At 35.6% G+C, this 24291-nt stretch overlaps 2 protein-coding genes and 1 long non-coding RNA gene across 6 annotated transcripts in view; 2 read left to right on the forward strand and 1 right to left on the reverse strand.

Annotated features, from left to right (window-relative positions):
• The first annotated feature begins 944 nt into the window (after positions 1 to 944).
• Positions 945 to 2047, forward strand: LOC113139687 (uncharacterized). The gene is made up of 3 exons (XR_003296568.1): positions 945 to 1090; positions 1214 to 1366; positions 1931 to 2047. It is a non-coding gene; the product is annotated as an uncharacterized LOC113139687 (long non-coding RNA).
• A 3711-nt stretch (positions 2048 to 5758) lies between these two features.
• On the forward strand, positions 5759 to 16248 carry LOC113139686 (uncharacterized). 2 transcript variants are annotated; one of them, XM_026323061.2, is made up of 13 exons: positions 5759 to 5967; positions 9174 to 9185; positions 10981 to 11103; positions 11998 to 12012; positions 12263 to 12532; positions 12629 to 12850; positions 12946 to 13059; positions 13571 to 13705; positions 13829 to 13981; positions 14548 to 14700; positions 15346 to 15442; positions 15586 to 15614; positions 16099 to 16248. In XM_026323061.2, exons 1-13 carry the CDS (start codon positions 5904 to 5906, stop codon positions 16146 to 16148), a joined length of 1437 nt encoding a protein of 478 aa, XP_026178846.1. In that variant the 5' UTR covers positions 5759 to 5903; the 3' UTR covers positions 16149 to 16248. The 2 variants fall into 2 exon arrangements, with proteins under 2 accessions (XP_026178846.1, XP_026178847.1); XM_026323062.2 differs by having other exon boundaries at positions 11062 to 11103; positions 14527 to 14700; positions 16099 to 16247.
• Positions 16249 to 19772: 3524 nt separating this feature from the next.
• Positions 19773 to 24291, reverse strand: part of nek7 (NIMA-related kinase 7) — a 55152-nt gene continuing 50633 nt past the window's right edge. For all 3 annotated transcript variants that reach the window (XM_026323113.1, XM_026323115.2, XM_026323114.1), the window contains one exon: positions 19773 to 23072. In XM_026323113.1, the coding sequence (XP_026178898.1) occupies positions 22962 to 23072 (111 nt within the window). In that variant the 3' untranslated portion in view covers positions 19773 to 22961. The remainder of the gene's footprint in view (positions 23073 to 24291) is intronic.

Genomic DNA, 24291 nt, shown 5'->3' on the forward strand with positions numbered 1-24291 from the left:
AACTTGCTATACAGCTGCATCGTTGTGAAATGCTTCACATATTCACAGACGTCAGGCACAAACCACAAATACCAATTATAAAAAAAATTCCTGCATATGCGCAGCTACAGATGTGCCTTCAATCATTTCTTGAACATTAAGTAGTTACGAATTTTGCTCTAGTATTGTGGTCAATGTAAAGATACATGGATCAATAATTTGAAATACACAAAAATCAACATATGTGTCAGGACCAAGTTTTACGTATGGAAAACAAAGATAAACCATATGTGCCATGTCATGGCACAAAACACAAAACGTCTCATCTAAATTAGATATGGAAATATAGAAATGTATTTTAAGAATCGACTAACACTAATGTTTTTGTTGTTGTGCTTTTGGACATTCAAAATGGGCTGTACCTCTAGCACCCACATCTTCACAGGGTGAGTGTCACATTTAACTTGTATTCTTCTTAAATCTCCTGCAAACACCTCATCCACAGCCACTTCAGTCACCACCCAAATCACAAAAATATCACAGGCTGGAATACTCTCCTTTACTATATATATTTATATATATATACATCTGCACTCAAAATTGAATCAACCCTTATTGAAAATTAGGTATATTGGCAAAAGTTACAAAGGCAGAATATCACTTGAGGGTTTTTCATTTGCTTTAATGTTGAAGTTGTGAAAAATGCTTTTTATGAAAGACACTTATCTCTTAACTTTATTAACAATTCTGTTTACACATTACTCAACAAACCACTAACCAGTTCAAGCATTTTATGTTTCTATCTCAAGCACATCTGGTGCAACTGATGAAAGCTTTGATTATTCACATCAGGTTGAAACAGTACAGTATTGGCAAACGTGAACTCTTATGAGGGATTCTATTAAAAAGGCTGAAGAACTTTGAGAAGCCATTAAAAGTGGCTGCTACTTGTTCGTTCATGTTTGTGTCTCCTCAGAAAATCTAAATCCTGCTGAGCAGAAGAAACTGTCAGAGTTGGAGCCCTACACAGATTACAGCTGTACTGGTCTGATCAAGAACAACAGTGTCCCCATTAAAAACACAACTGCTATCAAGTTTAACATCGACTGTGGTCTGTTGACGTTCACTTCACCTCAGTGCAATAAAAGTTTTTATCCTCAGATACTGTGGAGTGAATTACTGTATAGTACCAGAGCTCAGTTCACTGTTACTGATGTCTGATGTTTTCCAACAGAACTCACAATAACCAACACAAAGAGCAGCACAACCGATACCTCCATTGAGCTGAGGTGGAACACAGCCAGTCAGAAGTGTAGAAATGTCCTCTCCAACCTGAAGAAGCTTTCTTATGAATGCAGCTGTAGGCCTACTGACTCCAACCAGCAGAGTAAGTTCAATTATTTAGATTAAGTTTCTAATTATTTTCTTCATTTTACAGGAAGGTGCTTTTTGAACTTTGCTGAAGCTCCTTTAACTGTTTAGTTTAGTTTACCTAAATAGTCAAACATACTGAGAAAATGGGAATCATTCCTGAACTTCTAGAGCCACATGCTAACTTTAGCCTGCTTAGTGACACAAATGACTTTGGATGATAGAAATAAGTCACAATTTTATGAAAATGATTCATAATAGAAATGAAATATGATCCAGAAATAACTGAAACATCACAGTTTAATTTCATATGTTTCCATATCCACAAAAAGTGTGGCATTAGCTGTTTCTCAGTCTGCTGGTATATAGTCCATGGTGGATGTTAAAGTGTTCGCTTGTAGGACCAGAGTCACTGATCTACAGTAGCAGTGACACATGGATGATTTTGAGATGGTAACGTGACAAACAGATCAATCTGCTGTTGTTCATTTTCTCTGATTTAAGGTTCAGTCACATAAAGTCTTTGATTTTCCTGCTGTCATTAAACACAACAAAACAGATGATGAAAATTATGTTACAGCTACAGGAAAAACACTGGGAGAAACTGATGGACGAAGATGTAAAATTTCTGGACTGAAACCATACACAGACTATACCTGTGACATCCAACCCACCTACAACAACAAGCCAGTGACTGAACGACATGAAGTTAAACTGAAAACTGATCCTGGAAGTAAGTAACCAACAAAATATCTTATTGGTAAAGTACAGTTATTTTTTCAAACCTTCACATTTTGTTAATTAAATTTGTTTGTAAAATGCTAAATCACAATAAAAATCATCTCAGGGAACTGTCCATAGATACCCAACAAACTGCTGAATACAGTATGCAGTTGGAAAATTCAGTATCTTTCTAAAACAGAGAAGCTTATTACAAATTTTTTAGTGCTGACTTGTAATCTGTTAATACTTAAAACAGTATTAAAACTGACAATATTTTCTTACAGGACCAGATCAAATCCAAAATCTGTATGTGACTGTTCCAGAGAATAATGTGATTAAAGTAACCTGCACTCCAGGTAAAAATCTGAATGGACCTAAGCTGTCATACACAGCACGTCTTCGTTATGCAGGTGGCACTGACGTGGTGGATCAGTCCAGTGACAGAGAATGTGACTTTGAATTCAATGATCTGATTTACTCTAAAAAATACACAGTGCAGGTTTGTAAAATCATAACTTTTCACCTCAAATGTACTTTTCCTGTTATTTTTTTCTCCAAATGACACAATTCCTGAGTTTTTAAAAATAGGTGACTGTTTTCAGGTGACTGTTTCTAATGGAAAATTTGAGAGCAGGCCCAAGACAATGGATGTTAATACACGGTGTAAGTGTTTTAATCAATACCACAAATTGTATTTTGTTCAGTCAAATCATTTCAGCCATTTTGATGTACAAAACACACCTTTTTTTTCCCTTATTTTGCATTTTCCATCACATAATTTTTCTCGTGGTAACAATTGTTTACAGATGATGGCATAGCTCTCAATGTTCGTGTGCTCTTTCTCATCATCATATTTTTGGGCTCACTTGGGATCTTCCTTTACATGTACAAAAAACGTCGGTAAGGATAACTTTGAACAGTTCTCCTGCATCTCATATCAACCTGCCTCTTTTCATGCATCATCCTCCATCTATTAGAAAACACCAGAACACAGTAAAACCACCGATAAACTTAGTTTAAGGACGTGTTTTTGTGTCCTCATGGCTGCCTTGCATAGCCAGCAGTCCTTAGCATTAAGTCCTCAGCAATTAACACTACACCTCCTTGAGATGCAATTCAGCATATGACCAGTGGGGGCAGAAAGTAAGGTCAGCGGCAGTTTTGGATCATCGCAAATGACAAATCATCTTCAGTGTCAGCACTCTTTCCTTTGCAGAGACGTCAACATCAATAATATTTTAACTTTAACCTCCAGTGTTATCAAAGCAAAAGTCTCACTTTGCTCTTAAGAGATTTAGTTTTGGGCCAGAAACAATTAGGGTTTAATCTGCCCCCTAGTGGATATACTCTTTATTCTACACAAAAATAAATAAATAAATAAATAAATAAAACAAAACAAAAAAACACAGTAAGCAAATATGTGAATAATGATGTCAGGACTGAGTTGTTGTCAACACATTTGTGTTGGTAAAAAGCAAATATATCGGTGGGTTAATTGGCAACATGACCTTTAATAACATTGTGGTTATATTCACTATAGTTTCAATGGATGGAAGGTGGAAACTTTGGTAATTATAGACGTGTAGTTTTTACAGTGACTTGGTTTGTTCAACTTATTGCCCATTATGCTTCATGTCATGTTTTCTTATTGTTCCAAACCTGCATGTCATCACGAAGAAACTCACTGAGGAAAAAATTTTGATGGAGCAGCCGACCAAATCATCTCCTCTCTATGCTTGGTCTGTAACTATGATTTATTTTAACATTGTAAGGGAAATCAAGTGCTGCTTGAATTATCTTTAGTGACAATACCTTTTTTGAATTTCGTTACAGTCATGGTGGGTGGGCAGGGCAGCAGACTGATATGGAAATTCCCCATTATGAGTGTAAAGTATTGACCATACTATAAAAAACAAGCCCTTTATGATTTCCCCTTTCTTTAAATTAAATTTATAAAGACAGGTGTAAAATTGGATACTTGTATAAAATGACAGTTTGTGTCACGTAAAGTGATGAGAATGTACCACTGTTCCCTGTTCAACAGAGGTGGGGTGTAGGATGTGGTACATGATGTGGTGCACAAGCCCACATGTTGCGATCTTGTCTTTCACTGTGACATACTTTCACAGCCTACATGGCGTGTGTCTGCACTCTCAGACATTGCTGCTCTGATCTGATCTGTAAGGTGCCATCTAAAAATATTTGTTGATAATGAATTTTTATCTAATAAAAATAATTCAAGTCAGATTGGTATCACTGCTGAACAATGGATTTCAAGTTGTTAAAAAATATGTAATTACTACTAACAATGTATTTTCAGTATATCACGTTTATATCATGATCATAAACTGCTTTTTTGCTATTTTGATACTTGTGCCTTCTGGAGGAAATGAATGTTTGCAGACATGTTTTTTCTTTGACTGTAAAGATGTTATTTTTTTAAAAGTTACACTGGCCTTTTCTGGATGCCAAATACTCAAAAATCTAAATTCAGCTTGTTATTGTATTATTATTATTTAAAAAAAAAAAAAATCTAAACCAACTCTTAATATTCAACCTTTTAAATGACAGAAAACACCAATGTTTCACATTTCTGGAGAACTACTCACGTTTTCAAATTTATAATCAACCAATAATCAATAAATATGAACATTATTTCAGTAAAAGCCAAATGTTTAAACTTAGTTGAGCCGGCTGTAAGTAACCAGCTTCAAAACCGACTTAACACACATCTTTATAAAATGGACTGTGAACACACCACAAGAGAAACCCCATTATTCACCATATGTGACTTGGGACTGGTCTTATGTCGGTAACCAGAAAAGATAGACCTGCAGCCTATCATTGTGCTTAATCATTGTTTCTAATTGTCTTTATTTTGTAAAGTGACCTTGAGTTTTTTGAAAGGTGCTTCAAATAAAATGGATAATTATTATTATTATTATTATTATTATGGATTTAATATTTTGTTCTTAAATACTCCCAATTTCTTGGTAGGAATTACATAGAAAAATGTTGGTGCATTACAAACCCCCTTGTTTAAAGAGGAGAGAGTTTAGCAACCATGAGCAACTTTAATCCAATCGAACAAGTCTCTGTATGTAGATGTATGTATGCAGATGGTGGACATCAGCATAACAACTGCTGTATTAAATCAGGGTTTGGATTCTCTGGAGTCTTGACACTTAATGTGTCATGACAGGACAACAGGATTTGTGCAAGTTTAACATCTCCCTTTGATGTGGTGGTCTTTTCCTGCCATAATATCATATAATATATTTTGCTATCAGTTGTTCAGTAGTGTGTTCAGGTGATCCCATCAGTTTAAGTTAGGAAATATCAAGTGACAGGGTCATACTATATGTATATACTATAAGGTATTTGCATTTCTCTATATTATAATAAAGTTCAAGAAAATACCTCAGAACTTGTAGTAGGTAAGTAAATGTACTTATTAACTTTTCACCAGTGATTTAAAGTATGGCAGCAAAACAAGTCCAGTTTGCTTCAAATATGCTGCTAGTTCGACAACGTGACAAAGAAATATCAGGTATATGCGCACACTCAAAATAAACCCTGGTCTTATTTTTAAATTTAGAAACCAGAAGTTCAGTTAACTGTGGGGTAAAGGAAATGAAACTTCCTGTTATCAAACTGAGTAAAAAATCATTTTTCATTAACTCCTGCTCACTCATCGTGTAACCACAGGTGAGGTTAAAGGTGTCCGCAACAAGTCAAGACACCACTTATTCAGTAAAACTACAACATAAAACATTTTGTTGTGTGAATATCTCCCAAATTGGATTACACTGTGTGGAGAGCTTCTGGACATGGTGGGTCAGCGTGGTCTCAAGATCCTGCTGGTCTGGGCTTGGATCATAGATTTGGCCGTCTGTAAGTAACCAGCTTCAAAACTGACTTAACACACATCTTTATTAAAAAGGACTGTGAAGACAAAAAAGTGTTTTGTGAGGTGACGTCTTCAGTCATTAAGTGTTCAAGATGTGAAAAGACAGATTTTAAATTGTATAACTCTTGAACACTGTAAAAGAGGACATTTCTAATTCTATATTTTATTTGAAGAGATTATTCTTGTGGTGAATAGTTGGTTAACAAGTAATTCTTTATTTGAGGAAAAGGAAGTCATTTTCATGCTTTTGTCAATTTGTGGTTTTAAGTGTTGAGAAAATATTCACATTATTTTTGATGATGACTCCTCAACAATAAAGTCTAAAAACCTATGAGTCAGAAACCATCTTCAAATATAAACCACTTTACATCTGTCATTTAAATTCTATTATTTATCACTTATTGAGAGTCGGGACAAAACCTAATACATAGGAAATTTATATTAAAAACCAAGAAATTCATCATGATTGACATATGTACAAAGTTAAATCTAAAGGAACTGTGTATACCTATGTTACTTTTTAGCACAAGTTTTTATCTTTTTTGGCAAAACCTTGTTTAAATGTTTAGTCTGTGGACAGAAGGTCCATGTTACTGTATTTGTCCTCAGCAAGAGGTCCCAACATTCATCAGCCCAAAAACACTTTTAAAAAAATCTAAAATTGTGAATACACATATATCAAATTAAAAAGAAAGGCTAGAAATATATAAAACAATGCATGAAGTGAATATCAAAGAATATTTTCTATAAAAATCTGCCTATTGAACTTGTGTCCTCAGTTTCGACTCCGTCAGATATTTTCATAAATCTCATTAAATCAGCCAATAGCATTGTCACCTATATCTCTGAGGACCCTTTCTCGTCTCCCTGGCTGTGCTGAATGCAACATTACCACATATACTTTGGTAGGTTTGAAACTTTTTGATATTTTAGACAAACAATGTCAATATTCCTGTGGTCACAGCTGGACCAGGTTGTAAGTTTTTTCAATAATAGTGGATTGAATGTAAACATTTTAGTGAGGTTATTGAGACAGCTAGCAACTGAGGAAAAAACAACCAGCTGCAGTTTACAATTCATGTTTTGGAGGGAAAATTCTTGCCCTTATGTCAACTCAGTCAGGTTCCATGTCTGACGGAGTTGAAAAATCCACCTATAATCTCTTAATGTGCTAATATAATATTATCTGTGAACTTAGTAAAGGATAAAAATGTTATTTCAGGGTTGTTTTTTAACATAGATGTACATATATAGCATGAATGACATTATTTAACCATACTGTATAACTGACATTTATAACTTGTAGACTTGTATGGGCAGGCTTATTATTGTGTCACTTTCCTATTTATATATGAAACAAAAATGCCAGTGTGTGGATTTGCATTGTGGATTCAGTTTATGTTTATGAAATAAAGCACACTCTGATCTACATCCTCTTATGTCTTAATTACTTAATGAATGGTTTTTTATAATATTAAAATTAAAAACAGGTGTGAAAATGAAGATATTTAAAAATCAGAGTTTTCAGAATAGTGTGAAATCAGTTTACATATTTTATTTTATTACATATCAGAGTTATGAAACCCTATTACAGCATAGTTCAGAACTTTAGATTCTTGTTGGACTGTAAGAATTAAAACTGTAGACTTCATAGTGTGTCTGACGGAGTTCACACACCAAGTTCAAAAGTGAAAGATGTTTATTTGTATATTTATTTAGAACCTGTTCCTTTACATGGTTATATAGCTAAGATGTTTCTCTACAGAAATATATAACTGTAATGAGAATAGTGTGCATTTTTAAAAAAAATATATTTTCAAAACCTGTTTTGTCCCAACTCTCAAGAATCACTTACTGTTATAGTGTTTAGGTTCCAATGTGGCCTATTTAACAAATTCCATTTCTATGAAATAATACAGCAAAGGTGTGTTATGATTATTCTGTTTTGACAGGAACATAACAAAATAAAAACAGTTTAATCTTTATTATAATTATTATTTATTTTTATACTTCTGTGCATTTTTTCCTGACAGCCTAGAACTGCAAAACACTGAAAACATGTCTCAAATCTTAAATTACTGCCTGTTGGTTGTAACTGGTATAGTTGATAAAGATTTATAATTTTGTTCATGAATATTTTTTGTGAATGGTGATTTATGGGAGGAAGCACTGAATCATGACTATCTCAGAACCTGTAAAAGGTGAAGATGTGAAACTTGCTTTGCATGATTCAAAGATGACAGTCCAAACCACAAACACCATTTATGAAGAAATAAAAATATGTCATGTGAATACATTTCTGCATAGATGCAGCTACAGACGTGCTTGCACCTCTGAAATGTTCCAGATAGTCACTGTAATCAGTTTTGTGATATCTATATGAATTATTAATTATTTTTGCTTTATGGATGTTAATGGGAGGATTAATTAAATCATGAAATCAGCTTAACATAGTAATTTAAAATAAAAATATTTAAATTAATATGAATGAAAAAAAAGATCAGAAAAAATTTTTTGAGCCAAAAGGAACAGTATACATGGGATGTGTGGTCTAAGTCACAAAGTTTATCTAGAACCTTATAGGAAAAGCATGTTCTCAACCATTGAAAATGTTCTTGTTCTTATATTTTCTGTATGTTTAGGGTATTTTACAGACATAAAATTGACTAACACACATATGTTTTCTTCCTGTGCTTTCTGACCTAAAAAATGGAATTGCACTTTTAGCACCCACATCTTTACAGGGTGAATATCACGTTTGATTTATTACTTTCAGTACTTGTTTTCTTCTTAAATCTCTTGCAAAGATCTCATCCACGACTTCAGTCACCACCCAAATCAGACAAACACCATAGATTAGACTTTTCTTCTTTAACTATTTACTATGTAGGATCGTGGTAAGACTGTTTTTGATATAAGTCAGTGATATAAGTGGTTTGACTTCTGAAATGGCGAGTGTGGTTCTTCCACATGTTGTCATAGCAACCGAGTTGTACCGCGCTGCGTCAGAGAGACAAACTCAGATGAAAATGGCCTCCTTGTTTCAACCGAGAACGATGTGGCCCTCCAAAGAAGTTATATAGAATAGGATTTATAGATCAGATGTTGACTGTTGTCGTATGTTCAGATGCACAACAAGACAAAAAAAGTTGCAATTATTTACATGTTTTTTTCTTCTTTGTATTTCCAGGTCAAATCCCAGGTGAGTTTAAAATGACCTAATGTAATACCTAACATTAAATTGTTATTTTAATGAATGAATGTTTTAAATTCTAATTAAGATACCAGCTTTGCCATACCCTGTGCCACACCAGCCTCCTCTGTGCTTCAGCCTCTTACTACTTCCTACTCTTCACACTCCCTCAGCACCAAAGCCTAGTCCCCCTAGGTGAGTTTCATTCATGTTCAAGGCCGATGCAGAAAGTAATCGGACAATCAAAGGACACATGAAGTCGATCTTTACTCCTGGCTATTTTTCCTATTGTTTCCTTATTGGCTTGCTTTATGCTGAGCAAATGCAAACTAATAATAAAACTGCATCTCTGCAGTGAGGGCTATAAATCAGTTATGTTATTTATACTCATGAAGTCATATAATAATGCATTGCTTCTTTTTTGTTTGTTTGCTTGATGTTGCTTCCTGTCTGGAATGTCAGCAAAGTGTCAATTAAGAAGAAAATCAGATTCTACACTGACTGTGTGATTTTCTCCTGGCCTAACCTCTTCCCAGTCCATTTTTCCAGTTATACTGTATCTTAGATTGGTTGTAATGATACTCAAACATGGACACATATAAACACGTTTTAGGTGCAGATGCAGTTTTTTCCATCACAGGAACAAGATTATTAATCCAGTGAAAAGAATTCATTTGATTTTCTAATAGCAGCTTGTCTTTTAGAGTTCAGGTTGAAACTTCATTGACTTTAGTTCAGCATTAGTTTTTATTGGTTAGTCAATAAGATGTTAAGTTGGGTTTGCTACTCCTACAAAGTTATGCCAGTACTGTTCCACTGTTGTCATACTCCTGTTAAGGTTGGTCTCTATAAGGCAACTTTGCTGTTGGTGACACAGTTTTGGCCAAAGAGACAGAGAATTGTTGAAAAAATCAGGATTTAGAGCTTTTGTTTTCTGTCATGTTTTCTTTTTAAAACAAATGTGTAGAGGTACATGAAGGAGAGGAAGGAGAGATGGTTAATGACACCATCTTTGTAACAAACTGGATTTATGTGAACATCATCATGTAGCATCTTTTAAAGCTGTAGGATTGTGATATTGTGTTTGTTCTGATTTTTTTTCTGAAATACAGATAATTCAGCCCATTTACCTGCACACACAAATCCACTAAACCCAGACTCTCTGTAACCTCCTCACCTACAGACACCAAGGCAGAAACTGCTGCCAAACCTTCAGATCCCAAAGTAAATGGCCACATTCCTGCACACAACTCCACCATACCAGTCTCCTCAAATCAGACACCCCCTTCAACCAGTGTGTCTGGTAAAGTATTCAGCCCGTTTTGAATATTTCAATCTTTGTCCATTTTTCTTTTTAAAACAACTGTGTAGGGGAAATAAGTGAGAGGAAGAGAAATGAGAAGCGTAACCATCTCAGGAACAAGAACAAACTGAATTTATATGGGCTTCATCATGTAGCAGCTTCTTATTTACAGGAACAAACATTAGGATATTGTGTTTGTCTTGATGTTTTTTTCCTGGATTGTAGATAATTCAAGTTTCTTACCTGCACACACAAATCCACTAAACCCAGACTCTCTGTAACCTCCTCACCTACAGTCACCAGGGCAAATGTTGCCACACCTTCAAGCCCCCCAGCTACTGCCCCCAAACCTACACTCACCTTATCAACCACCAAACCAGAGCCCTCAAATCAGACGCTCAATTCAACCACTAAGTCTGGTAATGTATTCAGCCTGGGTTTACAGTTATTTATTAGCCAAAGTACATTTAGCATGATTAAATCCTGAAATGGCTGTTACAGTAAGTATCATATCAGCTAAGACTGTTGGCAGTGAAGTACTTCAGTGTGAACTTGACATCCAGCATGCTCTCCATCCTCCAGACAACTCACAAGGGTCCTCAGGCGCCAACGTCACCACCTCAGGTTGGAATTGTGAATATCTGAACTTTTGTCTTTTGCCTTTTTAAAACAAATGTGTAGATGACATATATGAGGGGAAGGAGAAATGGGTAGTGACACCATCTTTGTAACAAGAAACTGGATTTATGTGAACATCTTTATGTAGCACCTTTTAAAGTTATAGGAACAAGCATTGTGATATTGTTTGTTCTGATCTTTTTCCCTGCAATGTATCTCAATCAGCCTCCTCACCCTCACGCACGACCAGAAATTCAACCACACTCTCTGTAACATCCTCACCTACAGTCACCAAGGCAGCACCTGCTGCCAACCATTCAGACCCCTCAGCTACTGCCCCCAAACCTCCACTCACCTTATCAACCCTCAAACCCTCAAATCAGACGCTCAATTCAACCACTAAGTCTGGTAATGTATTCAGCCTGGGTTTCCAGTTATTTATTAGCCAAAGTACATTTAGCATGATTAAATCCTGAAATGGTTGTTACAGTAAGTATCATATCAGCTAAGACTGTTGGCAGTGAAGTATTTCAGTGTGAACTTGACATCCAGCATGCTCTCCATCCTGCAGCCACTACTCTTCCTCCAAGCATCTCAAATCAGGCCTCACTCACAACCACTTCAGTCACCAACCAAACAGTCTCTCAGGCGACTACCACAGTTTGGAATATTCTCCTTTACTATACACATATATACAATACAGTCGTTGATATAGGACTGTGGTAAGAGTGTTATTAGTCCAGACAATGGACACTAACACTGACACTGGTCAGGTAGGGATTACAAGTAGTTCTGACAGGTAAAAGTAAAACTTTGTTAGATTCCTCCTGTTGAATAATCATATTAATGTTTTGTTTTGCTCTTTTCTCATCTCTTCTTCTGTGGTAATGCATCGTCCAGTCCCACCTCCACATTGTGAGTATCAGATCATGTTTTCTAACATAGTGAAATTATTTTGGTATCAAGTGTCTGTTTTTCCTTCTTACTTTAAAACAAATACAGTGACGTGTATTTTTACAGTGAGTGTCCAGAAAGTGTTTTATTCTCAACTATCACAGGAACAGATTCAACTAAAACATGAACAAATTGTGTGAGATTAAAAAGACGTCTTCACTTGGTTCATATCAACTAAGATATTTTATAAATCTGTTGATCTGGTTTTCAGGTTCTTACAATGTTACACCCATAAAGTTTGGCTTCCGGTTTGACATTACAAGCTCTGCTGCTGGTGACTACACCATAACCATTAATGAAGAGGGCCGACTTGAAAGAAACTCCACAATCTCACTTCAACTCTCCGATCAAACCGATTCACATGAAATCAAACAGTTGAAGCCCTGTACTGAATATGAGCATCATGTGACATTTACTGTTGGACCTGCCAAAATAAACTGTAACAACAATGATGGACATAAAACCAAGACGTCTCAAATGAGTGAGTAAAAATAATTCATACTGTTCTAATGTATCTCACATTTCTCCACATTTAAGACATGAGTCTGTTTATAAAATACATGTTTGTGTATTTTAGATAAAGCTGACATTAAAGTTAGCAGCAGCTGCAAACCTGGATATGTTTGTTACCAAAGTGACTGGAACATCGGCTCTTCACTATCAAGACCAAATAATATTCCAGCTCATCAATGTGATGAGAAAACATTCTGTGTCAAACCTGGTTCCAATGACATTTGTTCAGATTTTACTACAAGCTTCACCTGTGGGAAGTTTAGCTTCACCGAAAGCATCACTGTCGGTGTGTACAACAGATTCTACCTGTGTTTTGATTTGTATGTGCTGTAACTTATTTTCCTCCAGTCTAAACTATGTGCTCTTTTCTTTTTCCTACAGATTTCTTAGATGAAACTACAATAAATCAGCCCATTCCCACTGAACTTCCTGCAAAAATAAATCCTGAGTTACCTCCAAACTGTAAAAACCTCTCCATTGATTACACCTGTCAAGGTAAATAGAAAGACTGGAAAAAGAAGATGTTATTGTTCTCAACTTTCTGATAGAATGAATAAAAATATGTGGAGATTGGGATTAGCAGTTTCCACTTCTACTTGGTGTAAGAGGAAACTTAAGTTCTTTGTGCACAGATAATATTTACACATCTGTTCTTACCTCATGTAAGTTGTCACACTGTTACAATTATACGTACAGTTATACTTAATCCTCACACTCCTGTTTGCTAGTTTCACTCATTTAAGAATCTTGTACATATCACTTCTAATTCTGTTTTTTCTTTCTTTTTAACTCCTGTCTTCTAGTTTTAAAGTTGAACTTTAATGTACACAGAGACCTGAGTCAACTGTTGTCAAATTCCTTGTTTGTGTGCACAAACATGGTCACTAACGTTTTCATTCTGGTCGGTTTTAAGTTGAAGTTTAACCACAACTGATCAACTGCTTCTAGTTACTGAGGTAAAAAGATTAGTTGTTGAAGAAAAGTTGTCATCCTTGTGTCTCCTCAGAAAATCGAAATCCTGCTGAGCAGAAGAAACTGTCAGAGTTGGAGCCCTACACAGATTACAGCTGTACTGGTCTGATCAAGAACAACAACGTCCCAATAAAAGTCACAACTGCTATCAAGTTTAACATCGACTGTGGTCTGTTGACGTTCACTTCACCTCAGTGCAATAAAAGTTTTTATCCTCAGATACTGTGGAGTGAATTACTGTATAGTACCAGAGCTCAGTTCACTGTTACTGATGTCTGATGTTTTCCAACAGAACTCACAATAACCAACACAAAGAACAGCACAACCAATACCTCCATTGAGCTGAGGTGGAACACAGCCAGTCAGAAGTGTAGAAATGTCCTCTCCAACCTGAAGAAGCTTTCTTATGAATGCAGCTGTAGGTCTACTGACTCCAACCAGCAGAGTAAGTTCAATTATTTAGATTAAGTTTAGAATTATTTTCTTCATTTTACAGGAAGGTGCTTTTTGAACTTTGCTGAAGCTCCTTTAACTGTTTAGTTTAGTTTACCTAAATAGTCAAACATACTGAGAAAATGGGAATCATTCCTGAACTTCTAGAGCCACATGCTAACTTTAGCCTGCTTAGTGACACAAATGACTTTAGATGATAGAAATAAGTCACAATTTTATGAAAAAGATTCATAAAATAGAAATGAAATATGATTCAGAAATAACTGAAACATCACAGTTTAATTTCATATGTTTCCATATCCACAAAAAGTGTGGCATTAGCTGTTTCTCAGTCTGCTGGTATATAGTCCATGGTGGATGTTAAAGTGTTCGCTTGTAGGCCCAGAGTCACTGATCTACAGTAGCAGTGACACATGGATGATTTTGAGATGGTAACGTGACAAACAGATCAATCTTCTGTTGTATATTTTCTCTGATTTAAGGTTCAGTCGCATAAAGTCTTTGATTTTCCTGCTGTCATTAAACACAACAAAACAGATGATGAAAATTATGTTACAGCTACAGGAAAAACACATGGAGAAACTAATGGACGAAGATGTAAAATTTCTGGACTGAAACCATACACAGACTATACCTGTGACATCCAACCCACCTACAACAACAAGAAAGTGACTGAACGACATGAAGTTAAACTGAAAACTGATCCTGGAAGTAAGTAACCAACAAAATATCTTATTGGTAAAGTACAGTTATTTTTTCATGGTATTTATCAAACCTTCACATTTTTTGGAATATGCAGTTAAGAAATCTGATTGCCAGTGAAATTCAGTATCAACACATTTAAAGACAAGCTGATATCATGTAACATACTACAGCTCTATAATGTACATAATGTATAATGTACAGAAATATGTTGTTAAATGAAACGTACATTAGAAACGTTCACTTAATTAGTTTCATTATTAATAACGTCATTTATCAGAATTTTTATTCTTTCTTTTTAGTGAATGATGTTGAAGGCTTCCATTTATATTTCTAGAGATCAATACCAGTATATGTTATGTAAAGAAACATCTGTTATACACCGCAAACTATTACAAAAATCATTGCAATGTATCTCCAACCAGTGAATTAGGATCTATCTAACTTCCAATAAAAGTCATTATTCTCAGTTATTCCCTGTGACTGTGTAGCTTCAGGCAATTCTGGCTTATTTAGAAATTTTACTGGATCTCATTAGTCGGCACCGTAGCAGTAATTACTACTACTAATTATTCTGATGTACAGTACAAACTGTCACTTTCTCTATTTTGCATCTTGCATCACCATTTTTCTTGTGGTAACAATTGTTTACAGATAATGACAAAGCTCTCATTGGTCTTTTGGTCTTTCTCATCATCGTCATATTTGTGGCCTCACTTGAGATCGGCCTTTACCTGTACAAAAACCCTCGGTAAGGATAACTTTGAATACATCTCCTGCATTGCATATCAACCTGCCTCTTTTGTTTTACTGCTGAGGACTTTCAAAGTAAATACCACCTATCCCAGTCATTATTATATTATTTTTTCATACCAACATATTTATCGTCCACAGTGATGATTTGATGCTTCAGTCAACAGCAAGTGAGTAGACTTTTCCTTTTCTATCCAGTAACACCCTCTAAACACCAAACAAACACCATCATACTCAGCAGCTACAAAAGATTAATGTTATTACAGACTCTTGAGGGACTGCTGATATTCATGGAAAAGGTCATGTGGCCACAATCAGACGTCAGAACACAGTAAAACCACTGTATTCAGTATTATTGCATTGTTATTATGTTTGCTATATTAATGTTTGCTCATTTATATAAGATTTCCTAGAAATTACTCATCGTTGTGTGAAAGACAAATATTCAGAAAATTATAAAATATAAATATAAAACTAATAATTGTAGAAATGTAATAAACTATAAATCCTACAGTGACATGCTTTAGGGAAGCAAAACAGCTACAAGTCTTTATTCAGCTGTAGGTCTTTTTTAACAGGAAGATTCATTACAGAAGTAAAATAGCTGAAAAGCAGACAGTTTCCTCCACATGTCATGTTTTCTTATTCTTCTAGTTTATGTTAATGCCCCTCCATTTCTACGTCATCACGAAGAAACTAAATGAGGAAGAAAAGCTTGATGGAGCAGCCGACCAAATCATCTACTCTCTATGCTTGGACTTTAACTTGTTCAGCTTGAAGCTTTGCCTGTGTCTTTAAATAATTACTCTGTGTTTTAAATGTTCAAAATGACCAACCCTGTCTACTAGAAATGACATGTCAGGGTTACATAAGTGCTGCCTGAATTATTATTATTACTATGATTATTATTGTTGTTGTTATTATTATTAGTAGCATAAAATGAATGTTTGTGTCACTTTAAGTGATGAGAAACTGCTACTGTTCATAGTTCACCAGAAGTAGAGATTAGGATGTGGTACATGATGTGGTGTACAAATTAGTGTGATATGAAGCATGTGCATGTTCATCACACACATTTTCGTGACAGCTGTTGGATTCAGTACAAAGTCATTTGTGTGAACATCCTCTCTCACCGTGACATACAGCCGCAGACATTACTGATTTTATCTGTAAGTGACCATCTAAAAATATTTGTTAATAATGAAATTTAATCTAATAAAAATACTTCAGGTCAGATTAGTGTCACTGCTGAATGATGGAGTTCAGGTTGTTAAAGATCAATTTGATTTACTGATGATGATTTACTATTCAAAAATGTTTAGTCTGTCACGTTGTTTATATAATGAACTGCTTTAATTTCAATTGCAATTTTGATACTTGTGCCACCTGCAGATAGTGAAAGCTAAAGACTTTAGTTTGTAGGCATGTTTTTTTCTTTTACTGTAAAGATGCTATTTCTGGATGTTTTAAGGTTTAACATTTGATATTTCTATGACATATTGATGATAATAAAAATGTATAAAAACATGAGACTGGCCTCTGCTGGATTCTAAATACAAAAACAAAATGCAACCTGTTTTTGTGAAATATCAGATTTGATCTTTTGAAGAAAAAAAAAATCCATATTCTTTCTACATATCAATAAGCACTACTTAATGAAAATTAAGCCAAAATTTTTTACATTTCTGCAGAATTAATGACTTGTTCAAATTCATAATCAACTAATAATCAATAAATATGAACATTATTTCAGTAACAGCTAAGTGTATAGATAAAATAAGACAAATCACCCCAGGTGTCTGAGAAGTACAGCCTTCTCTTGCCTTCTATCAGTGGAAAATGCTGCATGTCACATAAACAACATCACTGCACAGTGTAACAAGTGGGAGCCAGACAAAAACAGTGTGTGTTCTAGTATCAGTCTGGGTTATCATGGTGGGCTACAGAAAAAATGGAAGTTACAAGGACTTATAGTAGGACTTACCATTGTAGTCCATCAACACGAGTCCATCAAACTATGCAAACATTAAATATCATTTGCCTATATTTTACTTTCTGTAAGACTCCATACCAACTTCAGAGGATGTGCAGATGTGTTTCTCTATTTTGCATCTTGCATCACCATTTTTCTTGTGGTAACAATTGTTTACAGATAATGACAAAGCTCTCAATGGTTGTGTGGTCTTTCTCATCATCCTGATATCTGTGGCCTCACTTGGGATCGGCCTTTACCTGTACAAAAAACTTTGGTAAGAATAACTTTGATGCAGATCTCCTTCATTGCATATTAACAGGCCTCTGCTGCAACAGGCTTACTATCACTGTTGACCAAAAAAAATCTTCAATCACTGTTGCAAAGACAAATTAATTATCAGCCATAAAAGTTTCCTCAATAATCAGCACCTTAAAATTAAAAAAAAAAAACAACAACAAAAAAAAAACATCTAGCCCAGGCAATTCCATATTATTTTTCCTCACTAGTACATTTCTTGTCCACAGTGAAGTAAATAAAGATTTGATGCTTTGGTCAACAGGAAGTGAGTAGACTTTCTCTTGTCCTAAGTTTCCTATCCTGTAACACACTTTAAACACGTAACAAACACCATCATACTCAGCAGCTACAAAAGATTAATGTTATTACAGACTCTTGAGGGACTGCTGATATTCATGGAAAAGGTCATGTGGCCACAATCAGACGTCAGAACACAGTAAAGTCACTGATAAAAGCCACCACATCAAGTCCACTACACATCATTGAGATGCAATTCAGCATATGACCAGTGGGGGCAGAAAGTAAGGTCAGCAGCAGTTTTGGATCATCGCAAATAAATCATTTACAGTAGTGTCATCACTCTTTTCTCTATTGTGATTTCATCAGTAATGTTTTAACTTTCTCCTTATCAAGGCAAAAGTTTTACTATATTCTGTTTTAGCCAAGAATGATTAGATTAGAATCATCTGCCCCCTAGTGGATATACTCTTTATTTTCCAAATAAACACAGTATGCAATTAAGTACATATGTGAAAAATGATTCCAGGGTCTCAGGTGTTGTCGACACATTTGAGTTGGAAAAAGCAAGTATATTGGTGGTATAACTGGCAGTATGAACTATTATTACTATATGTTTGCTATAGTTTAAATCGTTGATATAATAATTCTTAGAAATTATTCATTTTGGCATACCACTAAAAGTAACACTTGAAATTTTCACTTCCATGTGTTTGGACCAGGCCTTTATTCTCACAATAGTTCTACATCAAGGTATTTAAACAGAGAAGGTGAAGACTTTGGTTTGTGAACAACAAAGAATATTTTGCAGGTTCTACAGTGACTGGGTTTGTTCAGCCTTACTGCACAGTATCCTTCATGTCATGTTTTCTCATTTTTCTAGTTTATGTTATTGGCCGTCCATTTGCATGTCATCACAAAAATGCTCACTGAGAAAGAAAAGTTTGATGGAGCAGCCGACCAAATCATCTACTCTCTATGCTTGAACTTTAACTTCCCCATGTATGCAATATGTTTTATTGTAATTTTGAAAAGATTTGGCAATGATTATATTTGCAAATTATATTATTGGTATATGAAGTACAGTTACAGTAAAAAAAAAAAAGTTACATCTGTATTGAATTCAGTTATTGAAGTCAACTATATGAACAAGTATAGAATAGGATTAGAATATCCTTCGATAGAAGGTTTGTGTCAGTTAAAGTGATCCATTACTGTTCACTGTTTAACAGAGGTGGGGTGTAGGGTGTGGTACGTGATGTGGTGTACAAGCCTACATGGAAAATGCTGCATATCACATAAACCTCTACTCCATCAACATCACTGCACAGTGTAACTAATGGGAGCCAGACCAAAAAGCAGTATTTGTTCTAGTATCAGTTTGGGTTATTCATGGTGAACTATATTCTTAAAAAAAAAAGTTGTTGGAAAATGGAAAAAAAAAAAAGGATAAACTTACCATTTTGGTCCATCAACATGAATCATCCCAATTCTTGTGGTGATAAGAACTCTCAACAATCACTTTAATATTGAAATATGAAAATATCAACTGCCAATATTTTACTTTCTGAAAGACCTTTCCATACAAACTTCCAGGGTATGCAGAAAAATAAAGTTGGTGTAAAAACATTGTCGTTAAATTACAATTAAATCAAAAAGACGCCTTATCAAGAAACATTCTAATTGTTAACTTCTCTCAAATTTCTCCACTAGCTACATGACAAACTTCAAAATGTTGGTTCATTACAGATGCTCTTGTTTAGGGAGGATAGGGACAGAAAGTTAACAACCGTGGGTGAAGTCAAGGAAAAAAAGATAGTTACAGAAATGAAAAGACGTTTATTGCGGTGGGAGAGAAAAGCAACATAAAGAACAAAAATTGGGAAGATGTACAATTGCAAACAAAAATTGCAAACACTGTATTTGCAAGTCTCAAAAACAAACAAAAAACAACTAGTATCAACACATTATCAAATATTCACTTAACCATAACAAAATAACTTACATTATTCTTGCAGCTATAAGCTTTGATTTTGTATATAACACGTTAACAGTATTAAATGTTAATAAAAAAATAAAAAAAAACATGAAGATCATGGGCATACTACAGTAATTCAGCTGACCAGTTAATAGGCTGTTGTATGAGGTTAAAATTCAAAACGAAGAAATAAAGCATTATTAATTATTGTTTACTTACTATACCATCCATGTGGTATCAATGTCATTATGTAAACCAGTGGTAGTCAGTGCTGGTCATTTGTGACCCCCCCGGTGTAAACCAATTTAGTTATATAGATATATATTTATATGTATATTTATATCAGTGTTCCCTCCCTCTAAAGGGTCACTAAAACACACAGTTTTAATTTATAGGAATTTCACTATGTGCATTAAAACAAAATGCGTCCCAACTGTGCTTGTTTTTTGTTTTTTTTTAGTATGTCTTTGAACAACTTTTCATAAAAGATACCTTAATATGTATCTATTCATCTATCTATGTATAGATAGATAGATAGATAGATAGATAGATAGATAGATAGATAGATAGATAGATAGATAGATAGATAGATAGATAGATAGATAGATAGATAGATAGATAGATAGATAGATAGATAGATAGATAGATAGATAGATAGATAGATAGATAGATATGACTTTTCTCTTTGGTATCTCTACTTAAAATATAAGTATATAACATAGGTAGTCACACTGTGATTGTGGATGCTACACAAGGCAAGAATCTAAGCCCATATTTCTAAAGCATCTCAGAATAAGAAATCTCTAACTAATTGGCCCAAAATTCTCAGTGGTGCATTTTCAGTCCTACATTTAGGCCTAAGTAAGTGCATTTTATTAACATCCATAACTTCAGAAATCCCTCCTGTCTCCAGCAAAATGAGGGAGAGCTATATTGATGTTCTAACTGGTTACGCAATGTCAGGAGAAGGAAACGTGCACAGATTCTACGGGAGGAAAGAGGTTTTGCGAACACTAGACAAGCTTGTTTAAAGATGGGAATTGTTTCTGTGAGGGATCATGCACAGGATGCAATTGCTCTATCAACAAGAAGGACACCTGCTGTGTCCACTAAAGCCAAGGTCATTGTAACTGTGTGCTTCATATTAAAGGATAGATGCAGCTGTACAGCCGTGGTGATCAGGGTCTGTCACTGTCAAACTTTTGATTGGTCTTACAGCACCACAAATAATGGACATATTCACTCATTTCTCCTCCACCCCGCATGAAATGAATGAAAAACTGGAAAATCACTGTTTTCTCTGGATTTGTTGGGGTTACTGATGGTGATTTTAAAACAAATGGTCAAAGCTCTGAACACACGTCAATCAAAAATGTTATCACAGCATTAACACGACTGCACATGATCCTTGATTTAGTTGCAGTAACCCAGCCCAGATTCACACACAACAAAAGGGCGCTAACGGAGTAGAATAAAACTTTTATTTGACAATATTCAAATTACCCTGATACACATTTCTATTTTAGGAATTTTAAAAAAAAAAAAAAAAAAAAACAAGCTTGGATTTGTATTATTTTTGGGAGGGGGGGTTAAATCTAATTACTTTTTTTTTTATTACACTTTTTTATTACACTTATTACTGGGAGTAGTCCTTCTGCTTGCTGAAAATAAGAGTAGGAGGCTTCATAAATAATTCTTAAGTCCTACTCTGAGGTAGGAGTGTTTTCAGTCCTAGGGTTAATTACGACTAGGAAGACTAGTGACCACTGTGTGGAAGCTACGGAGGTCCAAATGAAGAAGGAAAGAACTTTTAGTGCGATTTCTGGGAACAGTTCTGAGATGCTTGAATAAACATGGGTACTGCTATTTTTCTGTGTTGCATACAAGACACATACACTGCAAACTTACACAGCAACATTAACAATCACAATATTTTGTCTTTCTGGTGGGTCAGATACATAATAATACAATAATGGAAAACAATGTGTTTTGACTTACTTTTTTTTTTTCATATCTTCATTATGGTTCATTGTGCTTTTACCGGCTCTAACAAATGTCCTAATATGTATTAGCAGTATACCTTGCTTAGCATGAACCAAAGAGAACATATTTCGGTGTAAGCGTAAAAGGTAAACAGCCGATGTAAAACTGCTTTACAGCTTCTATCACTCCTTCTAGGCTTTCAAAAATGACACATTCTGATTTGTTTCATAGACAATAGAGATGTGTCAAAATGGCTTATATTCAGAGTGTTGTGGAGACATTTGCCCATGTTCTCTGCCATGCATGTCCACCCTTTAAATGATCCTTCCATTCCTAATACATTCAATAGACATGAACACCCTGCCAGCCATTCAGTACCAGGGTAAAAGTGCAACACAACAACACTTCAACCATCAATAGTACTCAGTTTTACTGCCACGGAGCGAAAATCTCTTCACTCTTACCATTGATCTAAACGTTTTCATGGTCTTTGTTTGTGCCATCTGCTGACTTGACGTCTAATGATACCACTAAAAGCCTGCACGGTCAGCTTTAATAATGCTTGCATTGATTAACTGCTTTGGGGATAGAACACACAGCGTTACAATCTTATTCATAATTTTACACTTTTTTTCCAGTATATCTGCTTCAAACAGCATTGTTTTCTAGTAGCTGCTGAAGACCGGCTTTAGTTCACTATGAAAACACAGAAGATGTGTGTTTTAAAGCCATAGCAACAAACACATGAGTTAGAATGCACTGATTTTCAGTACTGTAACATTATGGACGGTAAAGGAATGGGAGGTCCATCTGGCAAACAAGTATAATCTCCATCATCTTTATTCAAGGGCAGCAAAGGTGTGGGTGTCAGTCATGTTCAAGACTGTACCATCACTTTGGAAATAAAACTCATACTACTTATCACAAGGCGCAAAACTCTGGAGCAGGTTAGTGTATAAAAGCTAATAGATGTGTACAAGTCCAGCATGAAAATCAAGGGGGAAGTCAGGAGACGTTTTGCAAGCTATAGTGTGTGTAATTCTGTGTTTAGCTGCCCTGTGTCAGGTTCTGCATGTGTTTGGCAATGCCATACACGTAGGTGATGTCCGGCCTCTTCTCTGGGTCAGGGTTGATGCACATATCTACCAAGTTCCTCAGCTAGTGAAGGGGTGGGGGGTTGGAAGGTAAAGAGAGAAATAATAGTCAATGACACTACACTGATTTTATTAGCTCCAGAAATGAACAAGCTCCTGCTAAGCCAAAACAGCAATAACAAAGCAACAGGTAACTGAGCTGAGCCAAAGACTGGGTTAGTGCTCTAACCACATATTGGTCTGCTGAATCCACTATTACTTGAGCCCACAAATGCACATTCACTCACAACCGCATACTGTACACACTGCTGCCACTCCACTGCCACCCGGAGACAGCACTTACACTTGAAGCCCAGCGTAGCGGCTGATTGGAGCAGATAGATAGACAGGCTTGCAGGCGGAGCAGCCACCACCATCATTAAAAAAAGAAGAGAATAAAAGATGGAGAGAAAAGAAAAAAAAAATAACATCTATGCGAGGTAGCTATGGTAACCGTCTACTGACATCCTGGCCGCTGTTGCGTGGTACTGGCTTGGACAAGATCTTGTCAGCCACTATATATGTGTGTGTTAATATACACTGTATAATACCTATATACACACACAGACACACAGTAGTGTGTAGATATAAAAATCTATATTATATTTATATATACATACACACACATCTAATTGTGTGCCTGTGCGTGTGAGTGAGAAAGTGAGCGGAAAGATGCAAATTCAGACAGTCTGAGAATTAGTCCCACGGAATGGAGATGGGGTAGGGGGGTAGAAGAGATGCAGATATGTAAAATATTCATGTGCTTCTTTGCATGGTGAGTGGGGTGGGGAAGTGGTGGGGTGTCAGGTGGAGGGAGGGGAGGGTGGGAGCTAGTGAAGGGAGGCGTGGGGGGAAGCATAGACGAAGATGGTGAAATGACACAACAAAGATGAGCAGCTGACAGTTTGCTACCGATCCTTCAGGAGCATTGTTTACATCCAGACAGGCGCTGCAGGCACCCCCCTCATCTCCATCTCTCCATCGCCCTGTCTCTCACTCTATCATTCCCTCTCTCTTTCGCTTTGTCTCCCTTTCTCCTGGATGGGGGTGACATGTGGAGCAACACAGAAGCTCAGCATGGTGTGTGTGTGTGTGTGTGTGTGTGTATAGAGGGAGCTCTTGTAATAAATTTACACTTGCACAATTGCTCTTGCATTTATAAAAACACACAAAGGCACCACAGAGGTTTGAAACACTTTGCAATTAGCCTTTATCAGCCTAATGAAGTTAAAACCAGTGTAACA

Source organism: Mastacembelus armatus, chromosome 4 (assembly GCF_900324485.2).
Source record: "Mastacembelus armatus chromosome 4, fMasArm1.2, whole genome shotgun sequence".
NCBI classification, from domain to species: domain Eukaryota; kingdom Metazoa; phylum Chordata; class Actinopteri; order Synbranchiformes; family Mastacembelidae; genus Mastacembelus; species Mastacembelus armatus.

Coding starts and splice junctions, on each gene's coding strand:
- LOC113139686 (XM_026323061.2), top strand. CDS start 5,904: ATGGTGGGTCAGCGTGGTCTCAAGATCCTGCTGGTCTGGGCTTGGATC. Junction 13,060..13,570: donor CATTGATTACACCTGTCAAG/GTAAATAGAAAG, acceptor GTGTCTCCTCAG/AAAATCGAAATCCTGCTGAG. Junction 13,706..13,828: donor CAAGTTTAACATCGACTGTG/GTCTGTTGACGT, acceptor GTTTTCCAACAG/AACTCACAATAACCAACACA.